This window comes from Triturus cristatus, chromosome 9 (genome assembly GCF_964204655.1).
Source record: "Triturus cristatus chromosome 9, aTriCri1.1, whole genome shotgun sequence".
Taxonomy (NCBI): Eukaryota; Metazoa; Chordata; class Amphibia; order Caudata; family Salamandridae; genus Triturus; species Triturus cristatus.
Window position 1 is genome coordinate 76,406,371 of NC_140592.1, and position 16,680 is coordinate 76,423,050.

The 16,680-nt window shown below is 40.4% G+C and overlaps 1 protein-coding gene across 1 annotated transcript in view; it reads left to right on the top strand.

Moving 5' to 3' along the window:
• The window catches only part of CCDC174 (coiled-coil domain containing 174), a 51,396-nt gene that overhangs the window by 31,972 nt on the left and 2,744 nt on the right, over positions 1 to 16,680 (top strand). Inside the window, exons 7-10 of the mRNA XM_085624448.1 lie at positions 1,870 to 2,006; positions 8,923 to 9,017; positions 11,402 to 11,546; positions 15,247 to 15,369. Of these exons, the coding sequence (XP_085480574.1) occupies positions 1,870 to 2,006; positions 8,923 to 9,017; positions 11,402 to 11,546; positions 15,247 to 15,369 (500 nt within the window). The remainder of the gene's footprint in view (positions 1 to 1,869; positions 2,007 to 8,922; positions 9,018 to 11,401; positions 11,547 to 15,246; positions 15,370 to 16,680) is intronic.

Below are 16,680 nucleotides of genomic sequence, written 5' to 3' on the forward strand. Positions count from 1 at the left end.
AAACCACACATACCTTTGATCATCCAATGTCTGAGATCCTCAGCGAGCGTGAAAGTATTAGAACTGGAAAGAAAGTCAAGTGGGAGAGCCGCTATTTGTGATTTTACCAAACTGTCACTTTAAGCTTACTGCAGAAGAGGAAGACATTTCTACAGGCTCCGAGGGGTAGTTTGCATCTCTCTCAATGAAAAGGCAAGCACTTTGACATTCGCTTCCCAAAGTAATTTATAAACCTCGCAGATCAAGTCACAGTAAATTCAGTATGTGAGAAGGATTAGCCTAGTTGTACCCAAATTCTGAGAGGATTCCAGACATATTCACACATTCAGACAAATTCACTGAGGTGCGTCCTACGATATCGTGGGGTGGGGGGGGGGGGGAACATAGTTGAACTGGTTGCAAACCAAGGGATACCAAGCCCACCTGCCCAGGAGCGAGCTGGTGCCTGAATGTTGGGGGCAGGAACTATGGGAGGAGCTGATATTACTGCGCCCAGCTCCTTCATAGCACTGCTCACCTACACATATTTCTTTGTGGAGGTATGGAGGGAGGTGGTAGAGGTGGTAGAGATGGCAGGAGCAGAAGCCCAGCTCCTCCTACCCTTTCTCCCATCACCCTTCTAAACCCGCCAACAGAAGATATGAACTAGCAGGTGGAACTTTGAAGGGGATGGACTTAGTGTTCTTCGTCCCCCCCCCCCCTCCCAATCCCCCCTTCTTGATTAAGTTTCACACAACTTCTTTATTTGACAATGCTTTTCTATCCAAACGATGGAGCCAGACTCTAGTTGCATTTTTTTAGTCTAAGATAAAATCCATACTATAGATACAGCAAAGTTTTAGACACTGCTTATGTTTCTTATCCTTAAGGGAAAAAAGTGTGTGGCTGCTTGCTGTACCTCAGCAAGCAGCTAAATACTCCTTGTTTGGGTGCAGGCAAGCTAGTCTTAATTTGATATTTGCAAGGCATTCTGGAGGATGAAACCTGCTAAGATTCAGACTAGACACATCTCTGTGGCTTGCCATGGACTGTACATTTTAGAAATGTATGGGGTTTGAGGTTTTCCTCGGTGCCAGCCCAAATCCAGACCAAATACTGCAAAATGCTCTTCTGAAGCTGCAGCCTTACCCACTGCTCCCTCAGATGCACTGAAGGTAGAGTTCTGCTGTCACTTGTGAGGAGGTCTGTGTCAGAAAGTGTAATCAATAATGTATATACATCATGAAAAGAAGAAAGGGTGCCCTCAGTATTCAAACTTGTATGGCTGCTGTTCAAGCCATAAGCTTATTCACCTTCCAAGTGACTTGCTATTTTGCGTTCTGTCTGACTTTATTTTAATTTATTTGTTATATAATTCGGAACTAAGGAGTGATTATGTCTTACCCAAGACTATACACAGTAGAAGAACCCTAGACTTAGAAAAGGCTGACTTCCGGCCTCATACAGCTGGTCTATAATTCAGCGAGAGAGAAATCTTGCACATTGCCCAATGTTATGGTAAACACCAATAGGAGTCCTTCAAACCCTTCAACATAATCAACTGTACAAGCATCTTAGTTGAATTTTAGAAATGAGAATATGTAGCGACATTAGATATTTGGCGTTGGGAAGTGTCAGAAGTGACACTAGGAAATATTTGTTTGCTAAGGTATAGAATGTATTGGCGTCACTCTCAGCAGCTGCAGAGAATGTACCAGATAGTGAAGTAGGACTGTAGTCTTCTGCAATCAAGTAAAAGCACACAGCTGTTAAATGTATTCTAGAATTAAACACTGGTTGGCGCAATCCTGGCATATTCAGGCTTATAGTACCACAGCCCATTAATTAAAGTTCTTTTTTATGCCCTGTTTCACTTCTGTGCTTCTTTAGCCCAGATGCTGAAGAGAAGACCCTGCGGTCAGAAGATATGAGGAGAGAGCTGCAGCGGAAACAGTGGGAAGAGGAGGAGGAAGAGGCCATGAAAAGGCCTATTGGGCCAATGCACTATGAAGATATTCGGCAAAATGGTTTGTCTTGGGTCTTTGTTACCTTTCCTCTGTAGATGAGTGAGCATGTAAAAACACTATTTCCATTTAATAAAAAATGTGTTTAAGTAATGAATCGATGACACAAGAAAAAGTTACATCACCAGATAAAAAGAATCTGATAACTTGCAAAGTACAAAATCCAGACAAACAAAATCCCTCTGTCACTCAGCTATCTAACTAGGTTAATAATATCTGTCCATTTATTAGTTTCAATGAGAATATTTACAAGGAGAATGTGATATTTTGGACTAGCTATTCTGTGTATTCCAGTAATAAGGGGCAGTTTGAAAGGTTTGATACAGCTTTAGAGTTTCAAAATTTAATGTTAACTGTTTGACATGGTTTATAATTTCTATATAAATTATGGAGCGGTTTTCAAAATATATGGCTTTAAATGGGGAGTAGGCATTTCATCATTCTGAGAACTACTGAATAACTGTGTTGTAGTTACCACAAAGAAGAAAAGGCACACAGTCTCAGGACTTGAGTTTCAGATGGCAAATAACTCTTGGATTTTAGTTATGAATATTTTCTTATCTTTGTGGGTCATTACGTGGAAAGGGTAGGGTTCTTGAATAGTCTCACATTTAAATTTACATTGAAACTTTTAATTGCATCATCTTCTCGCTCTTTTCTAATGTTTTTTCTATACCATCTCCATGCTTTTACTTGCCTCGTCTTTCATCGTACACTTTGGTAGACGTTTCCCCTTTTCTTCACTTCTTTTGACTTTAGTCTTGCTGTTTTCTCATTTGCCTTTTTGATCAATTCTCCTCTCACTTTCTCTTCCGCCCTCACCTCTGCCTCGCCCATCTAGCCTCCCCATCTATATCCCCTCTGCCTGTCTCCATTTTGCTTCTTAGTTCTCTCATTCCTCCTATCTCACTTGCTTCTTTCCCCCCTATATTTTCCTCTACTATGTCGAATTGATCTGTCTTCCCTGTCTCCCCTTGATTGCCCCATACCATCTCTTTTGCTCCTAATCCCTCCAATTAGCTCAAATATATTTTTCCTCAGCTCACTTTCTGGCCTGATATTCTTTTCGCTCATCTACCCATATTATTCCTTTTCTATATGTGTATTAGTTTTTGTTTAATGGCTATAAAGCTGCTAAAGTGTGATTGCTAGAGAGGCCTCAGTATCCAAAATGGTGGTTGGGTAAGATAAAATGTATTATTCCCCAGAGTTTTTTTTACATAGCGCGAACTTGTCCAGAATCCAATCCGGTATCGGAGCGCTTTACATAGCACCAGTTACATTACATGAGGAAAAACATTCATTTTTTTTGTTTGTTTTTGTTAGGCACGGGGAGATTAAGTGATTTGCCCAGAATCACAGGATGTTTTAGTGTTGTTACCGAGACTCGAACCCAGTTCCCCCAGGCCCGAGGTCGAGCGCCCTAACCGTTAGGCCAACTCCTCTCCCAATATTCAGGTCGCAAGAAATCTACTCGCCCACTCACTATGGCGAGTCTGATTTTATCAGGGCAAGCTATATTTAGGGCCTACTCGCCCCTTCCGGCAAGCTGACAAATAACAGGTTTGTACGCTCAAAGTGAAGGCGCAATAAAGATGCTTTTAAATCTTGTTTTTATCTAGTCACATTTGCTCTGTGTTCAAAGACAGATGTCAGATGTCAGTTTGTCTTGTTAGTTACTTTTCTTTCTCTGACTACAGAGTGCCAGGATTTTTTAAAGTGAACTGTCTGAAGTACTATACAAAGAGCGTGAAATGAAAGGCCAAAGGTGTCGGATTTTTTCTAACACACATTAAATAGCTAGTAATAAGCGAACTGTACAGACATTTTAAAATATCTTTCAGTAGGTATGAAAGTCCTTTTTAAAAAAAATTCTGTGTGATGAAAAAATATTTTAATAGGATGAAAACAAATCAGAACTTTACTTGGTGATGTGCAAATGATAAATATGTTTACTGAAACCCAATTTTCACAGTTTGTTTATACACTAGATCGTTTGATCAGTAAACCTGCATGTTGGTGAGAATGTTTTTGGCCATTTCAATATTGTTAATTTCCTGTCTGTAAACGAAAGTGTGCTATCACACCCTGTGTTAGTAATATATTCATTAAAAGTGAGTTTTTAAACATGAACTGATAAACACTCATGCCTCTGCACTGATGACCATGCTATTAGTGAACTAAGAGGCAAGTCATTGATCATGTGTACCCTATATGTGGGCTAGATTCTTATTATACATGGAGCAAAATTTAGTCTATTTAATCAAACAAGGTTTTTTTGGTACTACTGACCTGCTTAACACACATATTTCAAGGTGCTCTTAAATGTGATAATAAAAAAATGTGGCTATGTAAAATGAAATATTTGCCTAGGATCACACAATTTGAGACCAGTTTACGGGTCAAGTACATTACATTTAGATTGAGTAGATTATTCAAGTTACTAGACCTGTAGGTCTGGTAACATTTGTATGATTTTTCGAGGCCCGATTATTGTTTTTTAGGTCGAGCCTAGCGGCAGTGCGCATGCGCTACTCGCTCTGCGAGGCATGCTATATTGGGTATGGAATACAAGCTCCGCCCATTTACCTGCCCCTCTTTTCCAATGGCTCCTATTAACACCCTTCCTAAATCGTTGCTTTTCATTGGTAAATAGGCTTACTAGTCCCTCCTTGTCTCCATTTGTAACCACCCACAAGGACTGGACCTTTTACTTGTGGAGTTATACGGTCTGCTTTATGTAGTCGGTGAGCACTATGTTCTTTAATGATCTTTCCCTATTACACTCACGACATCGCAGCAGGCCACAGCGTCACGCTTAATAGTTTAGCAGGCGCACACTTTTAGAATTGTTTTCATGTCAATAAGTATTACTTTGAATTGTTTTTTTAACACTACGTAACGCCGCATGTAATTATGGCTGACCAAGAACTAAACAAACAATGGCTGCCACACGGCTCGCTCAACTCAGTCAACCTCGTTTTTTTTGTTCTATGGACGTAATTTAACATTTCTCCATAAAGGAGAGAATGTAGCAATGTGTCATCTTCCAAAAGCAGAGTACATATCGATAATTGTTCAAACATTACAGCTGAAAGTAACTCTTACTTTCCATTCACGAGGGGCAATGCCAACCCCCCGTCAAAATATCCACAGCGGCAGTGCAGACTTCTAAAAAACATAAAGACCACAAAAGACACAATCAATATGTATAAACCTGGTAAGAGCACTTTGGGTGGGAAGAAAATCATATTCAGAGCGTTGCAACAGGTAGCTTACAAGATCTTGGACTTACTCCTTCAGAGCGTAACGAAAATGCACAACCAGGTGGTGACCCCAGTGGCCTCGTTTCCCTTTGAGCCGACAGGGATAACAGGGTCTGAAGCAATCTACTACAAGTTCCAGCATCCTTGGTGCCACCAGAAGTTGCTGGAAGTAATCCTCATATTGACAGCCGTGTTTACGTGGTGTCATCCCCTAATCAATTGCTCATAATAATAGGGTAGAAGAAACCCACCAGCTCGCAGTGGCGTTAGAGTTGCCGGTCTGATCCAAGAGATGACTTTACTCTTGGAACAAACTCTGTAGGGAGGTACCCGAATAGCACAGAGTTAACAAGGCCGCGGTTTGAAATACAAGAGTCTTGCAGAATATTTCAGGGTCTGACCTTCCCCTGCAGCTGCAAGTGTCTTTCTCTTCCAAATATTTACAGTTACCAAGGCAGAGATTTACAACGCTAGTCAAAAGCGACTACAAAATAGTTTGCCTTCAGTCTACAAAGTATATTGTGCATAGAGTGGAGACGGTTTAGAATGTTTCCGACGGGAATGAAAATTGGGCTAGTTCATGATCGTATTAATACAGCATTTTTTATATATTTCTTGCTTCCACAAACGTGCAGTTTACCATTGTTTCACTTTGTATTACAGCTTGTAGGATTATAGCCGGTAAAATAACTTGGTGCGCTATCGCATCCAGGGCTTTAAGTGGGCTGGGTCCTGCCGATGCCCAGCACCGGCAGTTCTAACAAGCATTTGCAATGCAATAGGTCTTGCAGTTACGCCTTTATTTATGTTTGAAAAACCAAAACATAAATAAAAGGCATTGTCATTTACAATGGCAATAGCTCAAACGCGCCTAAATGCGAGAACTATTACATTGGAAATGCTTGTTATAATGTGCTTTAAGGAATAGTAACCATGTCAGAGCATTGCTGGAGTAATCTTTCCTGAAGGCATTATATCCATGTATTCCATTGTAGGTGTGGTAGACATGAATCAATCAAGGAAGTAATACGCAGAAAGTTGCGTAAAGCAGTTCAATTGATCCACTTTAAATTGGATTGTGTGGAATCGTGTCTCCCATCAAGCCAGCTAATGCTAGAAAGCTGGAATGTGTAGTCTTTGTCGCAAGAACTAGGAAGGAACCCTGAAGTGAAAAAGAAGGCAGCAGTGGGTTTCCTGAAACCACAGGCTCGCAATAAGCATTTGAACAGTTATCTTTGTACCAGGATCATACCATCATGTGCCACAAATACAGAATCTACAACAGATTACAGTATACTAAGTATCCAAGTGCCTCTGGTTGCTAATATTCCGCTTCTCCAGATCAAATTAACATAACTCAAATATTGACGAAATTCAAATCCTCCGGATCAAAGCATAACTTCATAAAAATATGGAACTACAATGGACTACAGCCTACTTTGTTATCCAAGTTCCTCGTTTGGCTTACTTTCCGCTGCTCCAGATCAAATCGCCTCATCTGGACAATCCAATAATCAACACAAGATTTTAACCTTCTAAGTATCCAAGTGGCTTTTGCAGCTGAACATCTTCTGCTCCAGAGCAAAATGGCAAAAATGTTACTGTCCAAGAAGAAGTATCCTAATCTTTCCATAGCTCGATCTCCCATTGGTACTTCTCTTCTCCCACAACATGCCTTTCATATTTTCCATCTGCAACCCCTATCCATCCATAACTGTCCTAAATGTGAATCTGTTGTGAAAATTGAAAGCAGAACCCTTGAACGACAATGATTAACACCTGAAACCATAACATCAAAAAGTGATTCCAATACAAAATCTTCAAAGTACTCCCCAAATAGACCAAACTCTCCTATCATTCGTCACACTTTAGATGCAACATGCCGACTAAAGTGGTCATAAAAATAATCTCTGTATTGTGCAACACAGGCGGCTCTGTAACCGGCACTAAACACACCCGGAAACTCAGCACTACTTGGCAGAATATTTTTATCGGACAAGCTGATAAACTCAAATTTACCTTTCCTCCTAAATGCAGGTAGCAGTAGTTTCTCAAAGTCTCTCTCTCCAAACTGTGCTGTTTTCCTCATACAACCGTCTCACTATGCTTTTTTAGGCCATGCCTAGCGGCAGCACGCATGCACTACTCGATCTGCAAGGCATGCTGTATCAGTGTATGCACTATAAGCCCCGCCCACTCTCCGCCCATATTTTTAATTGGCTTGTGCCAATGTCCTTCATGAACGCAGGCTTCTGATTCATAATGAGGCTTGTTAGTCCCTCCTTGGTACCGCCTTGTCTCCTTTAGTTACCGCTCATAAGGCCTGGACCTTTTACTGGTGCTGTGACCTGCTCTGCTTTATAAGTTGGTGAGCACTATTTTCCTTAATGCTCTTCCCCTATTCCACACATGACATCGCAGCACGCCTACTCCTGTATTTATGTAAATTACTGCACGGTCTCCTTTAACTATAGCGGCTACACTGATTCACTTATTTAATTTACGGCGTAGTCCGCTTTCAGTTTAGCGGCTGCGCTTCTTCATTTAATTAATAGCGTGGGCCACTTTCACTTCAGCGGCCACGCATGTTTCTTAATTAATGTATTTTTACTTTGGGTGAAAGTGCACCATATGCGCTTTCACTTTAATATTGTCCGTGCCCGTTTGTTGAGACGCTGTTCACTGTAACCTGAATAACGTGAGCAGCGTCTAAATAAATGGGCGTTGCCAACATTAGAGTGCTCTTGCATTTGCGAGAGTTTGAGCTATTGGCATTAAAAATAACAATGCCTTTTATATATGTATTTGGTTTAAAACACATAAATAAAAGGCATTGTCATTTATAATGCCAATCGCTGAAACGTTCGCAAAAGGGAGGCCTATTGCATTGAAAATGCTTGTTCAACTACTGAATAGCAAATGAAGCAAAATGTAAAGCTATCAATGTTGCAGACTCATTAGCAAAACCGTGCCCTCCTAATGCATTCAAAAATATTGAATATCTTAGAATCTTCAGCTGCCATCTTGGCCAGAGCCGTCCTTTTAAATATATCTATTTATACATGCAGAATGGCCATTGACCGCAGGTTCTGGTCTATGCCTAGAATCTTCTCTTTTTATATGAATATATATATATAATAAAAATTAGTATTTTGTTTTTTCATGTTTTTAAGGTTGGGAGCAAGACATAATTTTAGTAAGACACAAACACAGACTTGTTATGGAAAGGCTATCAGCCTATGCTCCACGGGTAGCCTGTCTTCTCACAGCTATCTCCCCATTATTTTCTTTGGCTACCATGGTAATTTAATGTAATCCTTTGCCGTTTCTGTACTTTGCCATTCATTTGTTTTCCTAGCATCTGTGTCATTGTGACACAACTTTGTTAGTGAGTAGGAACTCTTTATCTGTGCTATTTTAAACTGCCTCTGCTGTGATCAGAAATGAGTGTCGACCATTGTGCCTTTGGAATAATGCAAAAGTACATAATCTGAGCTAGAAAAAACTGCCTTCCAAGATCCCCCTCTTGTTTAGTGAGGTTTTAAGTGTTTTTCACTTTGTTTTATATGGACTGTTCGTTGTTTCCATGTAGGCACATTTTCCGCACACACAATATACAGTATAATGTAAAAAGAAAATGTGGTTTGTTTTAGAGGCCAGAGAGCTTGGTGTGGGGTACTTTGCCTTTGCACGTGACCAGGAGAACAGAAGGAAGCAAATGGAGACCTTGGAGATGCTGCGAGATCAGGTATGTTTTAAAGTGGTGTTTGTACCTTTTGTGAAGTTCACTGTACAGTGTAACCCCAATTAACCTCATCTTTTTGCAAGCACTCAGTATCACCAAGACATGCACCTTGCATGGTGAAAAATCATTCCAACACACAGGAATGGCCAACAAATATGGTATTTACATTCTAAATTGCCTCCAGAGTTTAAATAAGCACTGAATTTGCGAGGCACAACTCTATAATCCTAATCATCTCTGGGCAAATTTTGGCTGAGATTAGAGCCCAGTTGTTAAAACAAGTGCATTTAAAGTTTCTTCCAGATGGTTTACTTGTAAACAACAACAATGGGGAGCACAATCCAGGGTCTGTGCCCTACACCCTGAAGCATCATTTGAAGTTTCAGTGACCATGGAATATGTGAGATTTGGGATGGTCTATCTGGCAGAGGGTGTGAAGGCTATTATGATCAAGTATTGTGTTTCTTCTGTGGTACCAGTGCAGCTGCAGCTTTTAAGATGATTTGGAGAAGGAAGATTTGGGATTTTGGAAAATTAATAAAGTAATTTGTAGTATACTGGTATCAAGACTTGTAGGGGACACCACTGTTTCAGATTTATCTTTGAGTATTGTGGAAAGGAGGGCAATTAAGATGGTCAGTTAAATATAGTTATTCACCCTTACAGCACTACGGGGTACTTCTACTCTGTCTTATTTGGATCTCTAGGTAAACATGTAACTTACCCAATGTGAGTGTCATTGTCCCATCTCATCTGATGAATCATATAAAAAGGTATTTAGTTAGCAATAACTCATGTTAGCTCAACATAAGGTTCCATAATATACATTCAGGACAGCTAGACTTACTCCCGAGATATGTGGAGCAATTCTTTAGTTTATACACGTCCCTCCCAGAAAACATCATTGCAGGCCAGTACAGAATTTGACCTCCAGATGCCAACTTTACTTATAGGAGTCTTCGTCTGAAACCAATACCTTGTTAACAAAGGTGAATTTGAGTAAAATATATTTGTTAAAACAGTAAATGTATATTTTTTAATAAATCATCAAGGTTTTTGATATCAAGTTTAATGAGAATACGGACGAAAGCTGGTGTAGCATTATTTTGCATTAAATCGTTTCACATGTGCTAGTCTGAGAACTAGACATTCTTCCACTCCCTGGTTCTTCAGCTTAAAGGCATTAATTTGAATACTACAGCTAACCTCGAGCTCAAGGTAAAGGTGATATATTTAATGTCTTGTAAGTTAACAATTGAAAAATGGTGCAAATACCAAAAATAATATTTCTAGAGCAACTCCTCTTCTCCTGCCAGAAATAACATCCATAGGATCCCAACCAAAAGGCCATTGAGACTGGCAACATGACATGTGTCCTGTCATAATGACTTTTGAAGACCCAAACTCCAGAGACTAGGGACCTTGTTTAGATCTTGGCGGACGGGTTACTCCATCAACGGTGACAGATATCCCATCTGCCGACATATAAATCCCATAGGATATAATGAGATTTATATTTCGGCGGATGGGATATCGGTCACCATTGTAATGGAGTATCCCATCCCACAAGATCTAAATCCAGCCCCAAGTACTAAAAAGACATCAAGCAAGAAGATTTAAGTGGGAGACAACAGGCTTTTGTTCCCCCACAGCAAAAGGGCTCTACTTGTGGCTAGGAGGAGCTTGCCATCATGGGTGTATTGTCTTACTTAACATACCCTGCCAGACCTAAAATTATGAATTCTATTTTCGCAAAAGCCTATGTGAAGAAAAGAAAAAATGAGAATCAAAGGAGTCCTAAAGATGCACAGTAACTGTTTCTTTTTGCAATGCACTCTTACTGTGTCTTTTTGCAGTTTGGTGAAATGGGTTGGTGCTCTGTCACTGCTGTGTAATGGCTTTTGCCCCAATGTGTTGATTTTCATACTGTGCCTGATTGATATGGTATGGTTACCTGATGCCCTATGGTTTCATCTTTAGGATCATGACTTGTCTACCCAGTTTTTACACTTGGAAAAGTATAGGTGCGATGAAATTTAAGTAAGGAGGTATTGTGTACTGTTCAATGATTTATATTGTTCACTAGTGTCTCTGCAGAATGATGACAACCGCATTGAGCTATATGTACTAGCGAGCATTAAAAAAAAGATCTTTGACATTTTTTGGCTGAACATCGTTAATTAAAAGGTTCATAATCAACTACCTTGTGAATATGTAAATCCACATCATGTAAGAAGACTTGCAGCATGACGCAGGTGGAAGGTCTATTGTCAGTTTCATTTCATTCTATATGTCCATCTGCAATCTACACTGCAAACCTTTGCGAACTTGAAAATATTTGCCTAAGTTACTCACAAATTTTGTTAATGAAAATTGATTTTAAATAGACCGTCGAACAAAGAGTCAAGAGGGAAAACCTAAAAGAGAAACGAAAGGCAATGCTAGAAGCTCGTCTTTCAAAACTGCGCAAGAGGAAGATGAAGCTGAAAGGGGATGGGCCCGATGAAGAAGAGGAACTGGAAAACACTAAAGGTGAGTTTGGTTGAAATGACTTGTGATGGTTTGGTTTCACTTTAAATAATATTTTAAAGCACATGCATGGATCAGAGAAAAGGCTATCATTGTGCAGAGTAACAAAGAGGATACTAAAACGCCTATTCTGTAATTATACACACAACAGTTTATAAACTAAATATGCCTTCAGTTCTGAAACTGCTGACTATTGTGCTTGTCATTTTATCCGCAACCACTGATATAACTTTAATGAACATCTTTCTTTTTAACAAATAGCTGTTTTAGGTTTCCAAAACTTTAATTTGTTTTCTGTATAGTTCCGTTCTTTAGGCTTTTTGTGCAGTCAGAATAAAGTGACTATTCCCAAGAAGTCTCCAAGCGCTAATGTATTATTTCAGATCTGTTCAGTCTGGTATGATGGTACTGGCGGGGCCCTATACCTTCCTAAATGGTTGGTCACATTATTTTACTTTAAAGCCAGTTTATCTTTTATCAGGATCTTTTTTAAATTGTTGTAAAAGAGAAAGAACTTAACTTGTCTTGCAGAGGTTGCAGAAAAATCCATACCCCCAATGTTATCCCAAGTTGGCATTACAAAGCCGGAAAATGCTTCCAGTCATAGTCACCACTGCCTAATCTTATGGGTTCAGTTTGCCTGTATCCACCTCTTCCGATAACAGGAAGTGATAGCCTACTTAACTCATGCTAAAGCCAGCCTTGCACCTGTTTAAGAGGAGTTTTACCCACGGAATGTCATTTGTGTACAATGTTAGAAACCTGCAAGTGTCTAAACTTATGGTAGCCACGCTCACCCTGCTTTGGTGTACTACAGTTTTCCATTTTAAGTTCAGTGTTTTTGACTACCAAGTTTATCACCTTTCTGTCATATCGCATTCACCAATTTCCTTTTGATTTTCTTTGATATAACCTAACCTTTGCATAAGGCAAAGATTCTGCATTGGGTGGAAGCAAGTCCTTCACTAACTGACGGGATAGTCGTTTAGTCTCCAACTAGGAATGCAACACTAGATGTGATTCTTACTGTACCAAAATTAGGGGCCTGATGAAAGAAGCATTGTCAGACTTCCAAACCCGTGATGCTCATAGATGCGGACTTTTCTAGAGTAAAACCCCCCGTCTTGGGCTTCTACAAAAGAGTTATGAGTCGCGAATGGATTTGCCATTCACAGAGTGCTCACTGCGACTTCTAGTGACGCACAAGGAAAAAGGAGTATGGAAAGCGCCCTCCTCCCGTGACTTGGAAGAAAATTGATCAGAGCGTTGCAGCCACTAAAGCAATTGCAATCCATTGAGGAAATATTCTCACCTGAAAGGTGGTGGCAATGCATTTGGAAAGCGGAAGCTATCTCTGTGAGAGATCTGCCACGTTGTGAATGATTGCTGCAGGATTGGGGAAAGCAGAGAGCAGTCCAGTGAACTCCAACATTCTCCCCACAGTATCCGCTCATCCTGGCAGTTTTAACATTGCAACCTCTGTTGGGTTTAGGTATAGAGGCTGCAATATCTCAATTTTTGCAAATGCAGGAATGGAGGTCTTCTGTACCTCACAGAACACCTGTTTTGTGTTTCCAGACATTCACAGGGATTCTCAGATGGAATCCTATCTCATTAGTATTAATGGGACAGGAATTATGCTGATACTTGCAACTTGTATGTTTCAGTTGAAATGCATTATTATATCCAACAGAGCACCAAACACCTTTCGGTTTTTTCAAAGACGCTACACTTAAGAGCATTTGAGTGTTGAGTCCTATACGTAGTATTAAAGGTACCTCAGTATATTAATAGCCTGGGACAATACCTCATTAGAGACCAAAATGATTATCCGACAATTGGGGGCACCCCCATCCCTGTTTTACTCTATGCCGATGCCGGTGATTATGTCAAGGATCCAATTAGGCCTCCAAAGAGCGGTAAATAGTTTTGTTACTTATATGAAAGAGAGGGGTCTAAGAGTAAACATAACAAAGACATTCACCATGGACTGTGGTAGAAGTAGAGGTACGACATGCAACATCTTTATTGATAATAGAAAGGTAGAAAATACCTTCTGTTATTTAGGTATTACCTTCGATAAAAAGGGAACATGGAAATCGGCTATTAAGGCCAGAAAATTGAATTTTAGTAGAGCCCAGGGGGCAGTCATGAATTTTGCTAAAAAAATAGGAGGTAGACCTGTTCCAGAACTCTTTAAAGTTTATAAGGCCAAATGTGTTTCCACGGGGTTGTATGGGGCATCGAAGAACCAGACATGATACAAATCTGTGAAAAATGGTTTTATCCGCTATCTTTTGGGAGTTCCTATTTCTACTGCCACCTATAGCTGCCATCAGGAATTGGGACTCTCTTATATATCAGATACCATCAAGATAGCGCCGCTACTATTGTGGCATAAGGTGTGGGTCACAGATGAGACAGGATTTAACAGAGACGTAATCTTGGACTGTCTCAAATTGGAGAGAGCTAAAGACATGGCGTGGCTTAATTACATAAAAATGATAACTAACGCCATTGGTCATCCTGCTTATTTTACAGACCCTAGCAGCTTGGTGGATATCTCGAGGAAAGATTTAAAAACGCACTGCATGAAATACCTTGAAGATCAAAGATGGTCCAAAGAGAGTGTAAAACATTCTGTTATGGCGAATCATTTGATTTTGAGCGGCCTGGGTCTTCAACAATACTTGTTGTCCGTTCAAGATAGCTTCAGCCGTATGCTTTTGGCCCGTTGCCGACTTGGCTCCTTTTATAGAATGGTTTTATTTCCGGTGACAAATGTTTGGTCCCCTCAAGCATCTGTATGCCCCTGTGATGATGTGTCATTACAATCAACATTGTACTGCACTTTATTTTGTAAATATTTTTCTATACCCAGGCAGCGGTATCTTAGACCGATTCTTAAAAGTTGGAATATTAGATATTGCAGGGTAGCATTTCTGAGATTACAGATGTTGGAAACACCGGCAACGATCCTGGCTGTTAAAACTTATTTGAAGGCGATTATTAGGTCCCGGGCTACAATGTAACTTTTGTAATTTTTATCATATTTTAATATTCTTTTTATAACTCTTTTAGCTGGTATTTTTAAAGAGAGATCATGGTATATCACCTAAGAATATTGTGATGAAGTGTTTTTTCTATAGCAATATATTTTTGTACCTGAATAATGATTATATGTCATGTATGTACTTATATGATTTCCTTGTGATGAAATCGAATAAAGTAATTTTGATTGATTGATTGGTACCTCAGTTGTTCCACTGGTGCATTCTTGATTGATGCTCTCTAGGTCCCCAACTTTTCTCTCCTAAAGATAGAGAACATGTACATAACAGACAATGACATAAAGTTTTAGTTTCACATTGGAACATACAGTCAGTGGTGAACACAGGCTGTGGCGTTTTCTTATCACTGAAAGAGTCCTTACTCCAGAACACCTCTAGTTTGAGGGCTCCTGCCCGTAAAGCAAGATCCAAAGACAAGCCTTCTGGATTGGAACCTCAATTTTTACGTTATTTTTTAATCCCCTCACCAAACTTGTTCATTTTTGGTTGCTCTTAGAATTGACCCATGCCGTTTCCAAAACTGAGAACATTTCCATTAAACATGTTTTGTAAAACAAAAAAATAGCAGGTATGATGGAAAAAAAAGTACTTTTTACCTCACTAACTATTTTATTTACTCCCCATACCCACAGAGGAAGCAGCTGCCCCATTGGTTCCAGAAGTCGGCATTGACAGGAAGGTGGAAGTCATCGTGCAGGAGAGGAAAGATACAAAACCTGGTGTACCTTACGTCCGAGAATGGGACAAAGGCAAAGGTAAGGAAACCTTTGCACTGGTTCTTTGAGAATTACGACTCTCTGATGCTTTCTATTCTGTAGGAAGCAAAAGTACTAGATCGAGCTTTAGTTTCTAGTCTTTGGAATGGCTTCTTAGAGTAAAGTAGCAACAAGGTGGCCTCTTGAGGAAGGTTTTGGTTTTGTTGTTTGGTTGCTATTAAAACCACATCCTTGGATCTAATAACAGGTAAAGTATGCATCAGGTCGCTGCATACAGCACATTTGAAAGGTACTTAGCTTTTCGAGGTGGACTTCAAACATTTAGGGCCCAATTCACAAAGGGACTTTATGACTCTTAAAGTTACAAGTTTGGAGTTTCCACACTTGGGACAAAATCTCCCCACCGATCACTGCCGAGTGCCTGTGATTCTACGAGTCGTGAGTCGGGTCCCTATTCTTCTACTGTTGTTTCCTTCTGCAGCATTCATGCAGCTATTAAAATTCCACATAGAAGCTGGGTAGCCGCCATTAATGGCTGTAACTAACTTCTGTGATGTTATCTGCATTTATGATTGTCTTGCTGATAACCCTGATGTCAGTGTATGATGGGTGGCCCCACCCTGAACATCTGCATCTAGAGGTGCTGTAGAACTCTGAACCGTCCAGTTAATATCTGCCCTTTGTTTTTTACTCCCTTATTATTCGGCCTGCCATGAGCACAGTTTTTGTTGCTGATGGTGGATTATCATTCAATCGAAAAGCCTGCAGTTCGTGTACGGCACAGATGCTCCCCATACAAAACAATTGTAGAATTACTGATTGCTTATCAGTGTTCACACACGTAAACACACGTACACATATACATGCACACGCACGTACACACACACACACCTTCCCCTCCCTCTCTTCCCCTCCCTCTGTCTCTTGCCCTCCCTCTCTTTTCCTCTCTCTTTTCCTCTCTCTTCCCCTCTGTCTCGTCCTCTCTCTCTGTCTCTTCCTCTCTCTCTTCCTCTCTCGGTCTCTTTCTTGCCCTTTCGCCCACTTCTGCAGGAAACAAGATCGCCCTGCCAACAGAACCCACAGCATGTCTCTGGTTTCTGTAGCCTGACTCTGCAGAGGCATGACCCAAACCTGTGACTTTAATCAGGCGACCTAGATCTGGGAGCCTTTCGACCACATCACATGCAACCAAGGCTAAGTTGCAGTCACCATGCTCCTTATGTCAGCCCTATTGCCATAGACTGGAGGAGGTAAGAGAGAAGGCAACGAGAGTAGCTGCATGCACAATGGCTGTGGATCTGGGACTGCCAAACTGGGAGCAGCAGAAAATGGGATTGCCCCTGTCCCCAG